This window comes from Salvia hispanica, chromosome 6 (assembly GCF_023119035.1).
Source record: "Salvia hispanica cultivar TCC Black 2014 chromosome 6, UniMelb_Shisp_WGS_1.0, whole genome shotgun sequence".
In the NCBI taxonomy this organism is placed as follows: Eukaryota; Viridiplantae; Streptophyta; class Magnoliopsida; order Lamiales; family Lamiaceae; genus Salvia; species Salvia hispanica.
In genome coordinates this window covers 5431615-5448493 of record NC_062970.1, presented here as the reverse complement: position 1 = coordinate 5448493, position 16879 = coordinate 5431615, and the positions used below count along the sequence as shown (strand labels likewise).

Below are 16879 nucleotides of genomic sequence, written 5' to 3'. Positions count from 1 at the left end.
ATGATTGTACAAACTTGAGGGGTCTTCCTTCAATGAAGAGCCTCATTGATTTACAGGAGTTGCACATTCATGATTGTCCAGAATTACAGATGGAATATGAGATGCACAAGATCTTTAATCGCACCCTCATCTATGTTAATGGTCACCAGCGTTAGTTCTCATGCTCGTAAGTATAATCTTTTCTTGTATTTTTGCTCAAAAAGAGTTAGGGGGATATTTTTAGGGGGATATTTTTTCATTTTGCTATATGAGATGAGTTCGTCCCGTTAACCCTGTGTATTAACTGTCTTAAGCAGGTTTGCATTTGCAGCATTTTCGCTATGTATTTCTACATGGATTAATCGTTGAAGAAGATGAAGGATAGATATTATTCTAGATTGTTTTTTAGTACAAGAAAGTGAATCAATAAGTCGTTGAGAGAATAGATATTAAGTCGTTTTTAGGATTCTCATTCTACATCTGAATTCTTTTCATATAATTTGTTTTTTGTAAGGTTTTGTAGAGTAGATAAATGAAACACCAAATATTTTCTGTCAACTGATTTTATATTGCTTCATTTGGATAATTTTTCAGCGACATCAATCCTATTTGTTTGATATTGCAATCCTGAGATTGCTATTTGACCTTTAGTTATGCAATAAGACATGGTTCAGTTTTGACATAGTTTTGGAATAGAGCAATACATAATAAGATTCCTTTGATGAGAAGAATACAATGATAATTCCGGTTATTAATTGGAAAAGTCAAAGTCGAAAAAAACTAGAAATTACACAAACAAACATGCATAGTATTCAAACAAGGTAATATCAATATTGTAGGGTTTAGGCGTCTGGATTGGCAAGGAGGTAAGCCTCAATGGCCTTGAACATAGCACTGGCAGACTCTTTCCCTTCCTTGATCTTCTCCTCACTAATCTCAGCATCACCCTTTGTGTTGTAGATGCTTCTTTTCTTACAAATGCTTCCTCCATCTTCAGTCGGGACTATCTTCACATGATAAGTAATGGATTCAATAGCTTCTCCAAGAACATCGCCCTCAACAATGCTGTAACTGTGGGTCAAGTTCTCCTTGTCGATGGCATCCACACGGTGCTTCACGCTCTTATACTGACTCCCTTCGCCAAAATGGATAAGCTTTATGGTCCCAACGCCACCATCCCCTTCCAAGATCTCGACATTCTTGATTGCCTGAGGCATGATCTTGGGGACGAGGGTGTCGACATCAAGCACCGCGGCCTTAAAAATCTTTGCGGCTGAGATGGAGGAAGGGATCTCGGTATCGTAAGTGATGGCACCCATGATTAGTTGAAGTAATATGAGAAAATTAAAGGGGGTTATAAGTTGGAAGATATGTGTAATGGTTGTAAATATGGCTTAATTAGATGGGAGAATGAGTTGCCTATTTATAGCATATAATCGAAGGTTCTCATTTTTTATTGTGTGGGAATCCAGCCCAATTCGTTGAACAAAAGGTCAACTCTTCACATGCTATTTTATTAGATTTCTGTATATTAACCACCACCACCGACTATAATTTTTTTTTTTTGTATTTGGTACAGATTCCCTACATTATGAACCCATGATGGCATATAATGAAAGTCGTATATAACTTACTAAATGTGTGAAGCATGACTTCATTATATGCCAAGTTCTTCATACAATGATTACAAGTCAACTTCATCTAGAATTTCATCAACTTTATTGTTTCTTTAAATGATTCATTTCATCCGATTTGGTTGTTATCATAGGTTTTAGGCCATATATCAACTTTTTATAATTATTTTCAAATGTTTTCACCCAGTCCTTTCAATACTTTGTTTCAAAATTTAATACTCCCTCAGATTCCTATTAAATATCCTATAATTCCTTAACTGAACGATCCTCAATAAATATCCTATTTCACTTTTATCATTTTTAGTAGTGGACCTCATATTTCACTAACTTATTTTTACTCACATTTTATTATAAAACTATTATATAAAAGTAAGACTCACATTCCACTAAATTGTTTTATCCATTTTCCTTCACAAAGGTAAACAATTTTTTAAAACTTGCACCGGTCAATAGAGGATATTTAATGGGAACCGGAGGGAGTATATACTTCTTTTGTCAGCTTATAATTACACAATGGGAAACGGTATGAATTTTAATGCGAAATTGATAAAATAAAATAGATAGAAAAATGAAAGTGAATTAATTTAGGTGATAGATCAAAATGATAAAAATATGCTATATATTTACTATTTTTTGGAGACAGGGGGTAAGTGTTTAAGTTCCTACTCCGTACTACATATTATCAGCTATTTTACTTTTAGTTTTCAACTTTTATACTTGTTCATGTACTTTTTTTCAAACAATCTCTAGCTCTTTAATTTAAATTACAAATTCGATTGAATTTACAAGGGAAAGAAAGCCCCCCGAAAAAATAATAATAATTGGTTAAATTCTTGTCTATCCCATAATATTTTAAATTGGTCAATTATATCATAACTTTGATATTTTTCTCCAAACAATCTCTAGCTCTTTAATTTAAATTACAAATTCGATTGAATTTACAAGGGAAAGAAAGCCCCCCAAAAAAATAATAATAATTGGTTAAATTCTTGTCTATCCCGTAGTATTTTAAATTGGTCAATTATATCATAACTTTGATATTTTTCTCAATTGCCCCACAGGAAAAAAAAATAAAAAATTATCAGTTTATAAATTTATCAACGTAATGTGTACATGTGTAAAAATTATGATGCACTTTTTATTAGCACTAAATAAACTTGCAAGTATACAGAGTATATATAGTATAGCTAAAGGTCAGTACCGGGATATCGAACACGGGGAAGGCAAACACAAAGTGTCTATCTCCTACTAAGACTCAATTACTATCTGGAAGAACAAGAGAATTTTGAAAACTTTTGAAAGCTAAAAACAATTAAAAGCAATTAACAACTAGATGCAAATAAAATACAGAGACAATCGATAGAGATAAGGGAATTCCATGGATGTGCGTTCACAGTTATGGTTATACAAATTCCAAACTACAATACCCTAGCACAGTTATTACTTTGATAGGACGAGTCACCTAGCTTATGCTCATGCGATGCAAACGTTGATTACAAGATTAGGGTTGTCAATCCTAACACGTAACTCCAAATAGCTCCTAAGACCCTTGAAAAGTCCTCACTCTCAATTAACAATGTCGTTTTAGGGGAAGCTAACCGTAGCGTCTACTAAGTGGATCTTGTTAGAGTTTGTATACTAGAAATCACGTTTCGAGTGATTGAATACTGTAAAACTCTTATTTTATTTTTCAAGGAATAAAACAGATTATTTTTGTCATAATGTTGTTATGTTTTACATTTAATGGATGTTAATGCATGTTTAAATGTATAAGTTAACTTAACAAAGTCTAAGTCTTTGTTTTAGTAGACCGGTTGTGAGCGGTGTCCACTTTAAGGTAACACGGTCAGTCCTAAACAAAGAAAAAGAAGAATTTCACAACCTAGATGGAATTAGACTATCCATCGTGAAAGGTTGCAATGTCAGTCCGCATATTTCTAAGCCTTACTGAAATAAGATGACATTAGTGTGGTATAGCACTGAACGGATCTAACAGCAAGACTTGTCCTTGACTCCTTGGGCTATCTACTGAAAGGCGAGGTCTTGATAAATATTTTTTTCTTAATCAATGTAGGTTAGCATTGAGCATACGGTATTGATTATGCATTACTTTGACTTATCAAATGGTGCGGATTTTTCGTAACCCAATAATCCTAATATATTGGGTAGTGGTGATTAATATGTAGCGGTGCTAGGATTGCTATTATATTGAATCGTGCGCGAGGTGAGACTCGTTTGATAATGTCCTCAAGAAGAGCGCGAAACAAGGTTTTATTATTCGCAACCTAGCTAGTTGGACTGTGATTACTCTATGAATAATAAATAAGTGTTTCATGCTAAGTCCACTCTTGGAATTAATAAGAAGTTAATTAATTAAGTACATAGCAGACATGAATTAATTAATAGACATTTTTTATCTTAAGCGCGGGAAATGCAAGTTAAAACGGAAACGCGGATTACTTATAATTTCGGATTTGGATGGGGAGAGTTCAATATTACTTCTATAGTGGCTGCTCGTAATATTCCAATTAAAGCTTATATTAAATTGTGGGTTCAATTTAATTAGTAAAAAGTAAATTGGATGAGCCCATATCCAAAACCTTTCATAGATCCCTGTCTGGGCCCAAAAAGAACTTAATATAAATAGGAGAATAAAGGAGACAGAAATCATAATTATTATTACCCAAAATTTTCGTCTCCCCTCTACATAGAGGAGTTCGAATTTCTCTCCTCTTAGGAGTAGGATTTCTTCTGTCTTCTTTATTTAAGTCCTAGTATTCCGGTGAGATCAGCACACTGATATTGGAGTACAGTTCGGGAACCAGAGAGAAGATCCGTGGTCTAATATTCAAAGCATCACGTGGAGAAGTCCCTAGCCATCATCAATTCTTTGGAGAATTAATTAGGTATTATTTATGCTCCGTAGAAAAGCATGTTTTAGGTTTCAATATTCTTAAAGCATGATTAATTCAAGTTATGATCATGATACATGTGAGAATTACGCGAATAGATTTTGTCTAAACAATATGCTAAATAGATCTCATTATTATGTGATTTATTTGTTCGATTAATAATTATTAAATTATGATAATTTGAGGCAACGCTTCCGCTGCCAGTTCCTTCAGATCTAACTCGCTAGAACTCTCTCACAGTTATGAAGCAAGCTATATTAAATCATACACGATTGTGTCACTCAATCATGCAGCATCAGAATTACTTATGGAAGAAACAAAGTAAAAACAAAACGGATATTAAATAGAAAAATGAATTGTATAACCAAAGTCGTTACTAACACATCCCTAGAATCCTATGAGTTTAGTTACATATAATGAAATAAGCTAAACACATAGATTGAAGGGAAGACAATTAGAACATAAAACTAAACCAAATAAAACCTGTAGGTTGAATCCTTGTCGTTCTTGATGTTCTTGAAATCCTTCTCCAACTCCTTGCACAAATGAAGTACTCTACCTTTTGATCTCTACGAATTATTTTGCAATTAGAAGCTCTCTCTTTTTAATGAAGCTTGGGGTCTAATTTATAGGGGAAAGCCATTCCTTCTTGTAGAAGGAAAAGATCTTCAAAATATGGTAAATCTTGGAGCAAATCTAGGGCATCTCGGATTCGCCGCCTTTCTCCGGTGGGTCGCCGCGTTGGAGTCCAGAGAGTCTGTTTTTTCCGGCGGCGGACCGCCGCATGGCTTCCGGCGGTCGCCGGGCGAGACTTCTCTTCCAAGTGTATCTTCTCTGCATTGCTCTGCCCGCCGGGCGCCGTCGACTCAGATTTCTAGACTTCGCGTTTTGGCTCCCTTTTTCGGCTCAATTATGCACATTTCTCACAAAACACATCAAAATACCAAAATAGACAAAATATGAAAATAATGGACGTGTAGAGTGACTTTGACATAAAAAACGGACCAAATAATGGCCTTAAAATGGTGCAAAATCCAAGCGTATCAACATATTAGACTAATTTTACTAAATGGCATGTTTAAATAGCCGAATATTTTGTTCAAGTGATATTTCTCGTTTGCCAAAAGCATATATAATCTCCCCAAAATCATTGACTATGAGAAAATTAAGAAAAATGTCAATGTTATGATATAATTGATGATTTTTGAAATTACGAGATGGACTAAAATTTGATCAAATTTTAAAGGTTTATTTTTTCTTTTCCATATACCCAATTTACAACCACTCCATGTGTTAAACGTTTATCACAACAAGAGGTGCAAGATTTACAGTCAGGTCCAAATGTTACCAATTTGCAATCATGTCCCTCGAAATGTGTATTTTGGAAAAAAGTTATAGTCATACGTTTTGAATCCAATGATATTATCACAAATTCTATATTCTCCCTATTCTAACGTTTGAGGCCTGCACCCATTCTTGGTGGCCAAAATTTCAAGTAGTTTGCCATTTTCTGTTGATGATATTACTCACATGTATTGTTTATGATATGCCTAGAGATTATTAGTATTTGCTATGCTGTGCATATCTTAATTTACATTACCCTAAATAATCTATTCCACATTACTTTTCCGGTCCCTTTCATCATCTTTTTGTTTCTATGTGCTGCTCATATGATGTGAAACAGTTCAATAAGTAGAATTGTAGAAATAACGTTAGTTGGTTGGCAACTCGACATAGTTTTGGTAGAAAAAAAAAACACTTTAATTTGATGAAAAGCATACAACAAAAATGCATGTTATTGGAAAATACAAAGTTGAAGAAACAAAGAAATAAAATCACACAAAACAACAGTTTTCATGCATGCATGGCTCATAGCTGTGTATTATTGGAGGTTTTAGGCATCTGGACTGGCAAGGAGGTAAGCTTCAATGGCCTTGAACATAGCCATGGCCTTCTCTTTTCCTTCCTTAATCTTCTCCTCACTAATCTCAGCATCACCCTTTGTGTTATAGATGCTTCTGTTCTTACAAATGCTTCCTCCATCTTCAGTTGGGACGATCTTCACATGATAGGTAACGGATTCAATAACTCCTCCAAGAACATCGCCCTCGATTATGCTGTAACTATGGGTCAAATTCTCCTTGTCGATCGCATCCACACGGTGCTTGACACTCTTGTACTGACTTCCTTCGCCAAAATGAATAAGCTTGATGGTCCCAACGCCACCGTCCCCTTCCAAGATCTCAACGTTCTTGATTGCCTGTGGCATGATCTTGGGGACGAGGGTGTCAACATCAAGCACCACGGCCTTAAAAATCTTTGCGGCCGAGATGGAGGAAGGGATCTCAATGTCGTAAGTGGTGGCACCCATGCTTGGTTGAAGTAATATGAGCAAAGGAGTTATAAGTAGGAGAAAATGTGGCTCAGTGTAAATGTGGCTCAGTGAGATGGGAAAATGAGAGAAAATGAAGTCCTTATTTATAGCATATCTTAATTGGGTGGGCTTGTAAAAAAGTCTACTCTTTCTTTTTGGTCGAGAGTGTGAAACTGGTGCGCATGGCGTTCCTATATTGACGAGGTATCGCATAGTTGCCAATGAATTTCATATTTGTTTCTTTAATTTCAATTTTGTGGTGCGATGAATTGTGATGTTACAATTTATTATTGTTTGGTACAGATTCCATACGTTATAAATTAATACTAATACAGCTTGGCTACATTGTGTATGCTAAGAACGTTAACCATTTTATATACATTCAAATGGGGAGGGCATGACTTCACATAATTGTTCATCCATTTCTTCATATGCAACATCATCTAGAATGTCATATACTGCTATTACATAGCAGCAAGATCTGCTCCTCCGTTACCAACTATGCTACGCCCATAGTGCATCCAATTGCATCTTATTTATTACTACGTTTGTCTTCAATTATACTTCGTGCTTTTTGGCGATTCAAGTTTGAAGAATACAGTGAAAAAGTTAGTAAAATATAGATTTCAGATTTCACTTTAAATAGCAGTAAGTATTACTATTGGTCAACAATGAAAATTGAGTAAAATAAGTTAATGATATTTGAGCATGTTTACTGCCGAAGATATATTGAGGTTGAGGATCTCTATTTCCCAAGGATCTTAGTATAAAATAATTTTTGAAAATTTACATGTTGATTCACAAAATATAAATCTGACTAGAATACAGATAGACAAATAGCCTATATAAAATAGTACTAAAAGATACTTTGGTATTGGAATATTATATTATGAAATATAACACCCGTAAAAAAACAAAGAAAAGTTATAAATTTTTAATGTGCAATCGGTAAAGTAAGAGAGATGGAGGGAAAAAATGGTGAAGTAGTGTTAATGGATTGTATGGTTCACATTTAGAATGATGTGTATGGTTAGTGGAGTATTTGTTTAACACTCTTCATATTTAAAATTGGTCTAATTTTGGTGGACACCCCAAAATGATAAAATTAATCTTTTTTTTTGGATGGATGTAGTATCAATTTTTCTCAATTTTCCTATCTACATACAAAATGTTGTCATATTCATTAAAATATGTTTTTTCTTTTATTTTCTTTTTATTTCTTTTTTTGTTTTATTATTTTAATAATTTTTTTATAAACAGTAACCATTCATCTGAGCCATCCGATGTTGATCATCCGGATCAACGCTGGAATTCAAGTGCAACGGCTAATTCGAGAAAGGAAACTGTTTGTTGAAGCGCGCTTCGAGCTGGGACCACTGAGGAGATGAGCTGCCACATCGGTATATAAGTGTGAAAGCTCAACTGCACTCACATTATTCACGTGTATTTCTTCTCATAAGATTCAACATTTTTTATTAGGGTATCTTCACTTGATTAACTTTGGAGAGGAAAGTTAGATTAGAGGTGTGAGATTCATAATCGAGTTGTTGAGCTCTCTTGTTTTGTAATCACTGTAAATCATCGTCAATAAAGGATCACATCTGTTCTTCGCCCGTGGACGTAGATCATTCGATCGAACCACGTTAAATCCTTGTGTGTTGTTTCTTGTTGTTCTTGAGTTATGTTTCCATCGCCGATTCATAACAAGTGGCGCCGTCTGCGGGAATCGGAACTTTTAATGATGGCGACGAAGAGATATGAGGCCGAGAAATTCTCGGTTAAAAATGATTTTGGTCTCTGACAGATCAAGATGAGGGCATTTCTGATCCAGCAAGGTCTCAAGGATGCGATTCAGCGAAGCGAAGCGAAGGAGCAGGGGAAAGAAGAGATCGATGAAGTTGATACAAAGAAGAAGAAAGAGATGTGCAAAAAGGCTCATAGTGCCATCGTCCTCAACCTGACCGACAAGGTTTTACGTGAGGTTTCGAAAGAAACCACGGCCTATGGAGTCTGGGTAAAACTAGAAAGTCTATATATGACTAAATCTCTTGCTAATAGGCTATACATGAAGCAGCGGTTATTCTCCTATAAGATTCTTGAGGATTGGTCCTTTGCGGAGCAAATCGATGATTTCAGCAAGAACCTCAACGATTTGGAGAATGCCGACGGTCCAATGAACAATGAAGATAAGACAATTCTTCTTCTTAATGCTCTTCCAAAGGCATATCAGCACCTCAAGAACGCCATGCTCTTTGGCCGAAATGCAGAGTCTGGAATATCCTATGAAGAAGTCCAGTGTGCTTTGCGTCCGAAGGAGCTGGAGAAATCCTCTACTGCTCCCATAGAGGGGAACAATCAGGCTCTAAATGTAAAGGGCTAAGGGGAAAAGAAGAAGGCAGCAGGTGGTTTCAAATCACAACAGAAACCATCCATTGATGGTGCAAAGGAGACTAGAAGTTGTCATTATTGCAAGAAACCTGGATATTTGAAGAAGGATTATTTTTCTTGGAAGAAGAAACAGTGGGAGGAACCCAGAATCAATCCAATTTGGCTCTCGAAGCAGAACCAGCACAAGTCTTGAATGTGTTTTGCAAGGAAATAGAGAGGGCTTTGATCATGGATTCCGGATGTAGTTTTCATATTTGTTCATGTAGAGAGTGGTTTGAAGATTTTCAGGAGGCGACTGGTTCTGTCATGCTCGGGAATGATCAAGTATGTGTTGTCAAAAGGAATTGGAGACATCAAGCTAAAGACAGACACTGGAGCAATCAAGATTATCACCAAGGTCAGGTACATGCCTGACATTAAAAGGAACCCTTATATCAGTTGGGATTCTGAAATTTAAAGGCTTCAAGATTATTTCTGAAAAGGGAAAATGGTAGTGTCAAAGGATGGTATTGATGTGATGAGGGCTAAGAGAAAGAATAGCCTCTACTACCTGAATGCACAGAAGCTGTTGTTGGCTCTTTAAATGTTGTAGAGAAGGCAAGATTTGAGAAATGACATAGGAGGCTTGGGCACATTGGTGAGACTGGTATGAAAGAGCTGATCAAGAAAGGTGTTATCCAGGTTGTTAGCCCAACAAGGCCAAGTGTTTGTAAACATTTTGTTATGGGAAAGAGTAAGAAACTTCCTTATAGCACATGCACTCACTCTTTCAAGCATATTATGGATTATGCCCACTCAGATTTGTGGGGACCTGCTCAAACCATCTATATGGGTGGTGGAAGATACTTTCTATCCATCATCGATGACATAAGGGAGAGAAGGGGAGTTGTTGTAGCTTTTCTTCTCATGTAAGTAGATGACATGTTAGTGGTTGCTTCAGACAGGGATGGGGTGATGAAGCTGAAATTAGAATTGCAACCAAAGTTTGAGATGAAAGATTTGGGGGAGGCAAGAAGAATACTTGGGATGGATATAATCAGAAATAGAAGCCAGAGAGAGTTGAGGCTGGTTCAATCTGATTATGTTCAGAAGTTGCTTTTGAAATATCAGATGAATGAGTCAAAGGAAGTAAGTACTCCCTTAGCCTCACATTTCACTCTCAGCATGGATCAAAGGCCTAAAAGTGATGCAGTAAGAGAGGAGTTAAGTAGGATTCCCTGCAAATATCATAGGCAGCATAATGTACACCATGTTGTGTACTAGGCCGGATTTGGCACAAGCTATTAGTGTCACTAGTCGGTTTATGGCTTATCAGATATCTTAATGGTGCATTCAAGTATGGTTTGGTCTACGGAGCAAGGGATGATCAGCAAGGTGGAGCTTTTATTGGCTTTTGTGATTCGGACTGCCTCAAACAGACACAATCGAAGATCCCAAACAGGTTATGTTTTCAATTTGTTTGGAACTGGAGTAAGTTGGAAGTCCGGTCTGCAACGTGCAACGTGTAGTAGCTCTATCCACAACAAAAGCCGAGTATATTGCTACTACAAAAGCAGTTAAGGAAGCTAAATGGATCAAAGGCATCTTGGAAGATTTTGGTGAGAAGCAGAGTAGGGTAGACATCTTCTGCGACAGCAGTAGCGCTTTGGCTCTAGCCAAGCATCAGGTTTTTCACGAGAGAAGTAAACATTTAGACGTGAAGCTTCATTTTGTGAGAGACGAGGTGCAAAAGGGGGAGGTCAGGATGTTGAAGATATCCACTGAACACAACGCAGCAGACATGATGACAAAACCATTACCAGCCCAGAAGTTCAAATACTGCATGGAGATAGTGGGGCTCTGCGGCATCACCCTTTGTGTTGTAGATGCTTCTGTTCTTACAAATGCTCCCTCCATCTTCAGTTGGAACGATCTTCACATGATATGTAATGGATTCAATAACTCCTCCAAGAACATCACCATCAATTATGCTGTAACTGTGGGTCAAGTTCTCTTTATCGATAGCATCCACACGGTGCTTCACGCTCTTGTATTGACTCCCTTCGCCAAAATGGATAAGCTTGATAGTCCCAACGCCACCATCCCCTTCCAAGATCTCGACGTTCTTGATTGCCTGAGGCATGATCTTGGGGACGAGGGTGTCAACATCGAGCACCACGGCCTTAAAAAGCTTTGCTGCCGAGATGGAGGAAGGGATCTCAATGTCGTAAGTGATGGCACCCATGATTGGTTGAAGTAAAATGAGAAAAATGTAGTTGTAATTAAGTAGGAAGATTTGTGTGAGAGTATAATATGGTTGTAAATGTGGCTAAGTGAGATGGGAAAATGTGAGAATCCGAGCTCCCTATTTATAGCATAAAATCGAAGGTTCAGTTGTTAACTGTAGAAAATGTGGGCTTGTGTGTGTAGCCATAATTGTTGATAACAAAGTCCACTCTTCTTTCTGGTGGAGAGTGGTGTGTTTGGCGTTCCAATATTGACCAGCCTTCGCAAGTTACAGTAGAATATTTCATCTTCGTTGTTTTCATTTTAATTTCACCTATAAATTTCCATGATTTTTGTTTTCAACATTAAAAGATACTACTCCCTACGTCCTATAGTAGATGTTACATTTTTCTTTTTAGTTTGTTCTACAAAAGATGTTATATTTCCTCTTTTAGAAAAGTTCTCTCTTACATCAATTATAAAATTATATTTTCTCTCACCACTTAACAAAAAAAAAACATCTCCCAAAATCTCGTGCGATCTCCCAAGTGTGACATTTACTATGGGACGATATGAGACGAGAGAGTACATAAATTATAATTTAATCACTACATTTTCAGTTACACAGGTACAAAAATTTTTACTCCCTCTGTCTCATAAAATAGGTGCAATGGAACTAAGACAAAATTGATAAAATAAGAGGGAGTGAGAAGAATTATATGGTAAAATAAGAGAGAGAAGGAGAATGGTAATTGAAGTAGTATTTATATATAATGAAACCTATATTATTAAATTGATATAAATTTTTCAAAATGAAATGTATATATTTTTATAGGACGGATGGAAATGGAAAGTTTTCTAATAAAAATTATGTTCCAAATTCGAAGTTGAAGTTGTAATTCTCAATTTTTTGATCATCAACTCAAAAATGGCATATGCAGCCGTTCATTCTCTTGCCCAAACCACTGCAGAAATCATCTTCCTTCATCCCGTTTCTGATAACAAAAAACACCAAATTAGATCCATCTATGAGCCATTCATTTCCTTGAAACAGTTTCTCGAAGAATTCCCCGATGAGACGCCCAGCAATTTGTATGATCGTATCAAGCAAGCTGCGCGCGAAGCAGAACACGTTATTGTATCTATCATATCGGAGGAAAATCAACCGCAGTGCTGTGCCGCTTTAGCAGGAAAATCCAAATTGAAACGCCAAGTGAAAATGATAATGGAGCTGACTAATTCAATCAGTGTGGAGGTGAGGAACATGAAGCAGAATAAAGCTGCCACAACCAAAGCTGCAGTGCAAATTGGTAATGGTGCGTCTTCTTCTGCGGCAGGTTTGCAATCTATCGACTCTATGGTTGGTTTACATGAAGATTTGATAGCAATTAAGTCTCGATTGTGTGAAGAATCGCCCAATTTACAAGTTATCCCTATTTGTGGTATGGGTGGTATAGGCAAGACCACTCTTGCAAAACTTGTTTATGATGATCCACTGACCCGGCAGCATTTTGATATTCGTGTTTGGGTTACGATATCACAGGATTATAGTGCAGATGTGATTCTTTCTGAGCTCTTAGCTTCCATGAAAGAATTTGACAATGAGAGATTGGGTGGATTGGTTGGGGAAAAGGTGTTTAAAATCTTGAAATGTAGACGGTATCTCATCATAATGGATGATATTTGGAGTGTGGAGGCTTGGGATGAGATAAGAGCTATACTTCCCGATGATGGTAATGGAAGTCGAGTCGTTTTAACCACGAGACTAACCGATGTTGCTGCTTATCCTGACCCTTGTAGCCCTCTTCACGAGATGCGTTTAATGGATGAAAATCAAAGTTGTCATCTGCTCCGGAAGAAGGTGTTTGGTCACCAAGATTGTCCTTTGGAATTGGAGAGCATTGTGGAGGAGATTGCAAGGAACTGTAGAGGACTGCCTCTTGCAGTTGTTGTTGTTGCAGGGGTGCTATCCACAGTCGGAGAGGATCCAGCTTCGTGGAAGGCTATTGCAGAAGACGTAAGATCAGCTGTTACTTCAAAGGGACAGTTTGAGAGTATATTGTCTCTGAGTTACACTCACTTGCCTCATTATCTGAGGCCATGTTTCTTGTACATGGGAATGTTTCCTGAAGATCATGAGATCCGTGCCTCAAAACTCATACTATTATGGGTAGCTGAGAACTTTGTGAGTCGTCCCGATGGATCCAAAAGCTTAGAAGAAGAGGCAAAAGAGTGTCTGGAGGATCTCGTGAGACGAAATCTTGTTTTGGTTAACAGGAGGAAGTTTGATGGTGAGATTAAAAGTTGCAGCCTCCATGATCTAATGCGAGATTTGTGTGTAAGAAAAGCACATGAAGGGAAGTTCTTTTTGGATTTTAGCTGTTGGCAAGATAGGAGGTATTTTCCTCTTGCAATCAGAGAAAATCAGCGTCGTGTAAGTGTTTCTCCTTCGGGTTTACCATATCTTTCTAAAATAGATAGCTTAACCATCCATACAATTATGTGCTTCCATGTAAAATCCGTAACAAATATGTTGGAAAGATTTGGATTGCTGAGGGTATTGGACGTAGGGAATGTTTATGTGAGATCACTACCAGATGAACTATTTGACCTGTTAAACCTAGTATACCTTTCTATATACTATCTTGGAAGGATACCTGCAGCCATTTCTAAGCTTCATAATCTTCAAACTTTATCACTTCATTCAATGAATGCATGGAGACGTTTCAAAGCTCGTTGGATCAATTTGCCACACGAAATCTGGACCTTGTCTCAATTAAGACATCTTGTCTTCTATGGACGGTTACCTGATCCAGAAGAAAGAATAACTTCTAGTCTAGAAAACCTCCAAACACTTTCTTTAGTTTCACATGCCATGTGTAGTGAAAGGATTTTGAGAATGATCCCAAATCTAAAGAAATTGGAAATCGATTGTTCTGATTATCGTCCGAGCCAAAGTTTCCTGAACAATTTGGTAATTCTGCATCAACTCGAAGATTTGAAACTTCGTTCATCTTTGAGCGATGAAATTTTCCACAGGGACATGTTCACTTTTCCGAGGACGCTGAAAAAGCTGACTTTAAGTCGCGTGCCTCTTCCTTGGGAGGACCTGACTGTTGTTGGTTCATTGCCAAATCTTCGGGTGCTCAAACTAACCTACTGGGCTTGCAAAGGCGACACGTGGGAAACAACTGAAGGAGAGTTCCCTCAGCTGGAATTTCTGTTGATAGAACAGTCTGGTCTCAAGCATTGGATAACTGAAAGTAGCCATTTCCCAATGCTCAAGTATCTAGTGCTCGATGACTGTTGGGATCTCTCTGAAGTTCCCGAAGGCATTGGAGAAATTCCAACACTTGAACTGATTGAGGTGAAGGGAATAGTGAGAGAGTCGCTCATGGAGTTGGCCAGGAAGATTCTGGAGGAGCAAAAAGAATGGGGAAATGATACCTTTCAAGTTCGTTGCATGAATCGTTAATGGTATGCTCTTCCCAGGTTTTTGTGGATGGAAAAGATTCACTGCTGCTGATCATGTATTTGCATACAAATCATTATTAAGTTAGGTCTGCAATTTATTGTGACGTTTCAGGTGTTAGAGAAAATGGCAGAAAGAGAAGTCAATGCACCAAGTGCCCAGTGGTGTTCCATGAATTGCAACTAAGAACAGGGGAATGATATGAGTTCAGTCCTCGCTAGGCCAGGTTAGAGCTTCGTAATATCACATAAAACTAAAACCTCAAATGATGTCTGCCACATTTAATACAGTAACTTATTTCATAGAATGATACAAAGATAAATACTAGCATTGCTGACTATGGTTTTATTTAGAGTTTGGATTCATGTTTTATAATGTATTGGAACCTCAATGCCAATATCGTTGATCTATCCGGTGAGTGAGTACAATGTGTACTGTACTTTCAATGATCTTTTTGAATAAGTAGAAATAACGCTAGTTGGTTGACAACTTGATGTAGTTTTTATATAGGAAAAAGGAACACTTTGATGAGAAGAATACAACAAAAATGCATGTTATTGGAAAATACAAAGTCGAAGAAACAAAGAAACAAAATCACACAAAACAATAGCTTTCAAGCATGTAGGGGTGTGTATAATTGAAGCTTTTAGGCATCAGGATTGGCTTGGAGGTAAGCCTCAATGGCCTTGAACATAGCCATGGCCTTCTCTTTTCCTTCCTTGATCTTTTCCTCACTAATCTCAGCATCACCCTTTGTGTTGTAGATGCTTCTGTTCTTGCAAATGCTCCCTCCATCTTCAGTTGGGACGATCTTCACATGATAAGTAACGGATTCAATAACATCTCCAAGAACATCGCCCTCGATTATGCTGTAACTGTGGGTCAAGTTCTCCTTGTCGATTGCATCCACACGGTGCTTCACGCTCTTGTACTGACTCCCTTCGCCAAAATGGATAAGCTTGATGGTCCCAGCGCCACCATCCCCTTCCAAGATCTCGACGTTCTTGATTGCCTGAGGCATGATCTTGGGGACGAGGGTGTCAACATCGAGCACCACGGCCTTAAAAATCTTTGCGGCCAAGATGGAGGAAGGGATCTCAATATCGTAAGTGATAGCACCCATGATTAGTTGAAGTAAAATGAGAAAAGTGAAGTTATAATTAAGTAGGAAGATTTGTGTAATGTGGCTTAGTGAGATGAGAAAATGAGAGAATATGAGCTCCCTATTTATAGCATAGAATCGAAGGTTCTCTTTCTTAATAATGTGGGCTTATGTGTGTAAGGAGTAGTTGAATAAAAATGTCTACGCTTTTCTTTTGGTCGATAGTGTTAAATTAATGGGCATGGCGTGCCTATATTGACCAGTCTTCGCATAGTTGCTGTAGAATTTCTTATTCATTTCTTTAATTTGATATTTTTGGAGCGATCTATTGTGATGTTACAATTTATTACTATTGTTTGGTAGGTACAGATTCCATACATTATACATTATACATTATTTATACAGCTTGGCTACACTGTGTATGCTAAGAACGTTAATTATTTTATATACATTCAAATAGGAAGGGCATGGCTTCACATTATGAATTCATTCCTTCATATGCGATCATAGTCAACATCATCTAGAATGTCAAATACTCCTACTATTACTTTATTTTAATAGTTCATCCAATTGCATAATACTTCAGCCGTTTCCAAAGAGTGTGAACATTTGGTTCGGCATGAATTTTAATGGATAATTAGAAAAGTAAAAAAGAAATAGAAAGAAAAAGTTTTTAACGTATTATTGGGTTTCACCTCATTAGAGAGAAATGAGTTTCCAGAATTAGAAAGTTTATACTCCCTCCGTCCACGAAAATTTGTCCCAGTTTTCCATTTCCGTCCGTCCCCCAAAATTTGTCCCATTTCACTTTTA

At 37.2% G+C, this 16879-nt stretch overlaps 4 protein-coding genes across 5 annotated transcripts; 1 reads left to right on the top strand and 3 right to left on the bottom strand.

Moving 5' to 3' along the window:
- Positions 1 to 672: 672 nt before the first annotated feature.
- Positions 673 to 11511, bottom strand: LOC125191882 (major allergen Pru ar 1-like). Of its 2 annotated transcripts, XM_048089310.1 has the most exons (2): positions 11139 to 11511; positions 673 to 925 (listed from the first exon to the last, which is right to left on the bottom strand). In XM_048089310.1, exons 1-2 carry the CDS (start codon positions 11509 to 11511, stop codon positions 822 to 824), a joined length of 477 nt encoding a protein of 158 aa, XP_047945267.1. In that variant the 3' UTR covers positions 673 to 821. The 2 variants fall into 2 exon arrangements, with proteins under 2 accessions (XP_047945267.1, XP_047945266.1); XM_048089309.1 differs by lacking the exon at positions 11139 to 11511 and having other exon boundaries at positions 673 to 1367.
- On the bottom strand, positions 6200 to 6952 carry LOC125191883 (major allergen Pru ar 1-like). Its single transcript, XM_048089311.1, has one exon. It carries the CDS (start codon positions 6894 to 6896, stop codon positions 6420 to 6422), a length of 477 nt encoding a protein of 158 aa, XP_047945268.1. The 5' UTR covers positions 6897 to 6952; the 3' UTR covers positions 6200 to 6419.
- Positions 11512 to 12419: 908 nt separating the features above from the next.
- Positions 12420 to 15561, top strand: LOC125193231 (putative late blight resistance protein homolog R1A-10). Its single transcript, XM_048090993.1, has 2 exons — positions 12420 to 14969; positions 15079 to 15561. The coding sequence occupies exon 1, from the start codon at positions 12421 to 12423 to the stop codon at positions 14965 to 14967; it is 2547 nt and encodes an 848-aa protein (XP_047946950.1). The 5' UTR covers position 12420; the 3' UTR covers positions 14968 to 14969; positions 15079 to 15561.
- LOC125193238 (major allergen Pru ar 1-like) lies at positions 15443 to 16170 on the bottom strand. The gene has a single exon (XM_048091000.1). It carries the CDS (start codon positions 16085 to 16087, stop codon positions 15611 to 15613), a length of 477 nt encoding a protein of 158 aa, XP_047946957.1. The 5' UTR covers positions 16088 to 16170; the 3' UTR covers positions 15443 to 15610.
- Between the last annotated feature and the right edge of the window lie 709 nt (positions 16171 to 16879).

Excerpts from the sequence above, each read along its gene's own strand:
- LOC125191882 (XM_048089310.1), bottom strand. The coding sequence starts at position 11,511 with ATGGGTGCCATCACTTACGACATTGAGATCCCTTCCTCCATCTCGGCA. Across the intron at positions 926-11,138 it reads AAGCATCTACAACACAAAGG|GTGATGCTGAGATTAGTGAG; the intron begins GTGATGCCGCAG and ends ACAACACAAAGG.
- LOC125191883 (XM_048089311.1), bottom strand. The coding sequence starts at position 6,896 with ATGGGTGCCACCACTTACGACATTGAGATCCCTTCCTCCATCTCGGCC.
- LOC125193238 (XM_048091000.1), bottom strand. The coding sequence starts at position 16,087 with ATGGGTGCTATCACTTACGATATTGAGATCCCTTCCTCCATCTTGGCC.
- LOC125193231 (XM_048090993.1), top strand. The coding sequence starts at position 12,421 with ATGGCATATGCAGCCGTTCATTCTCTTGCCCAAACCACTGCAGAAATC.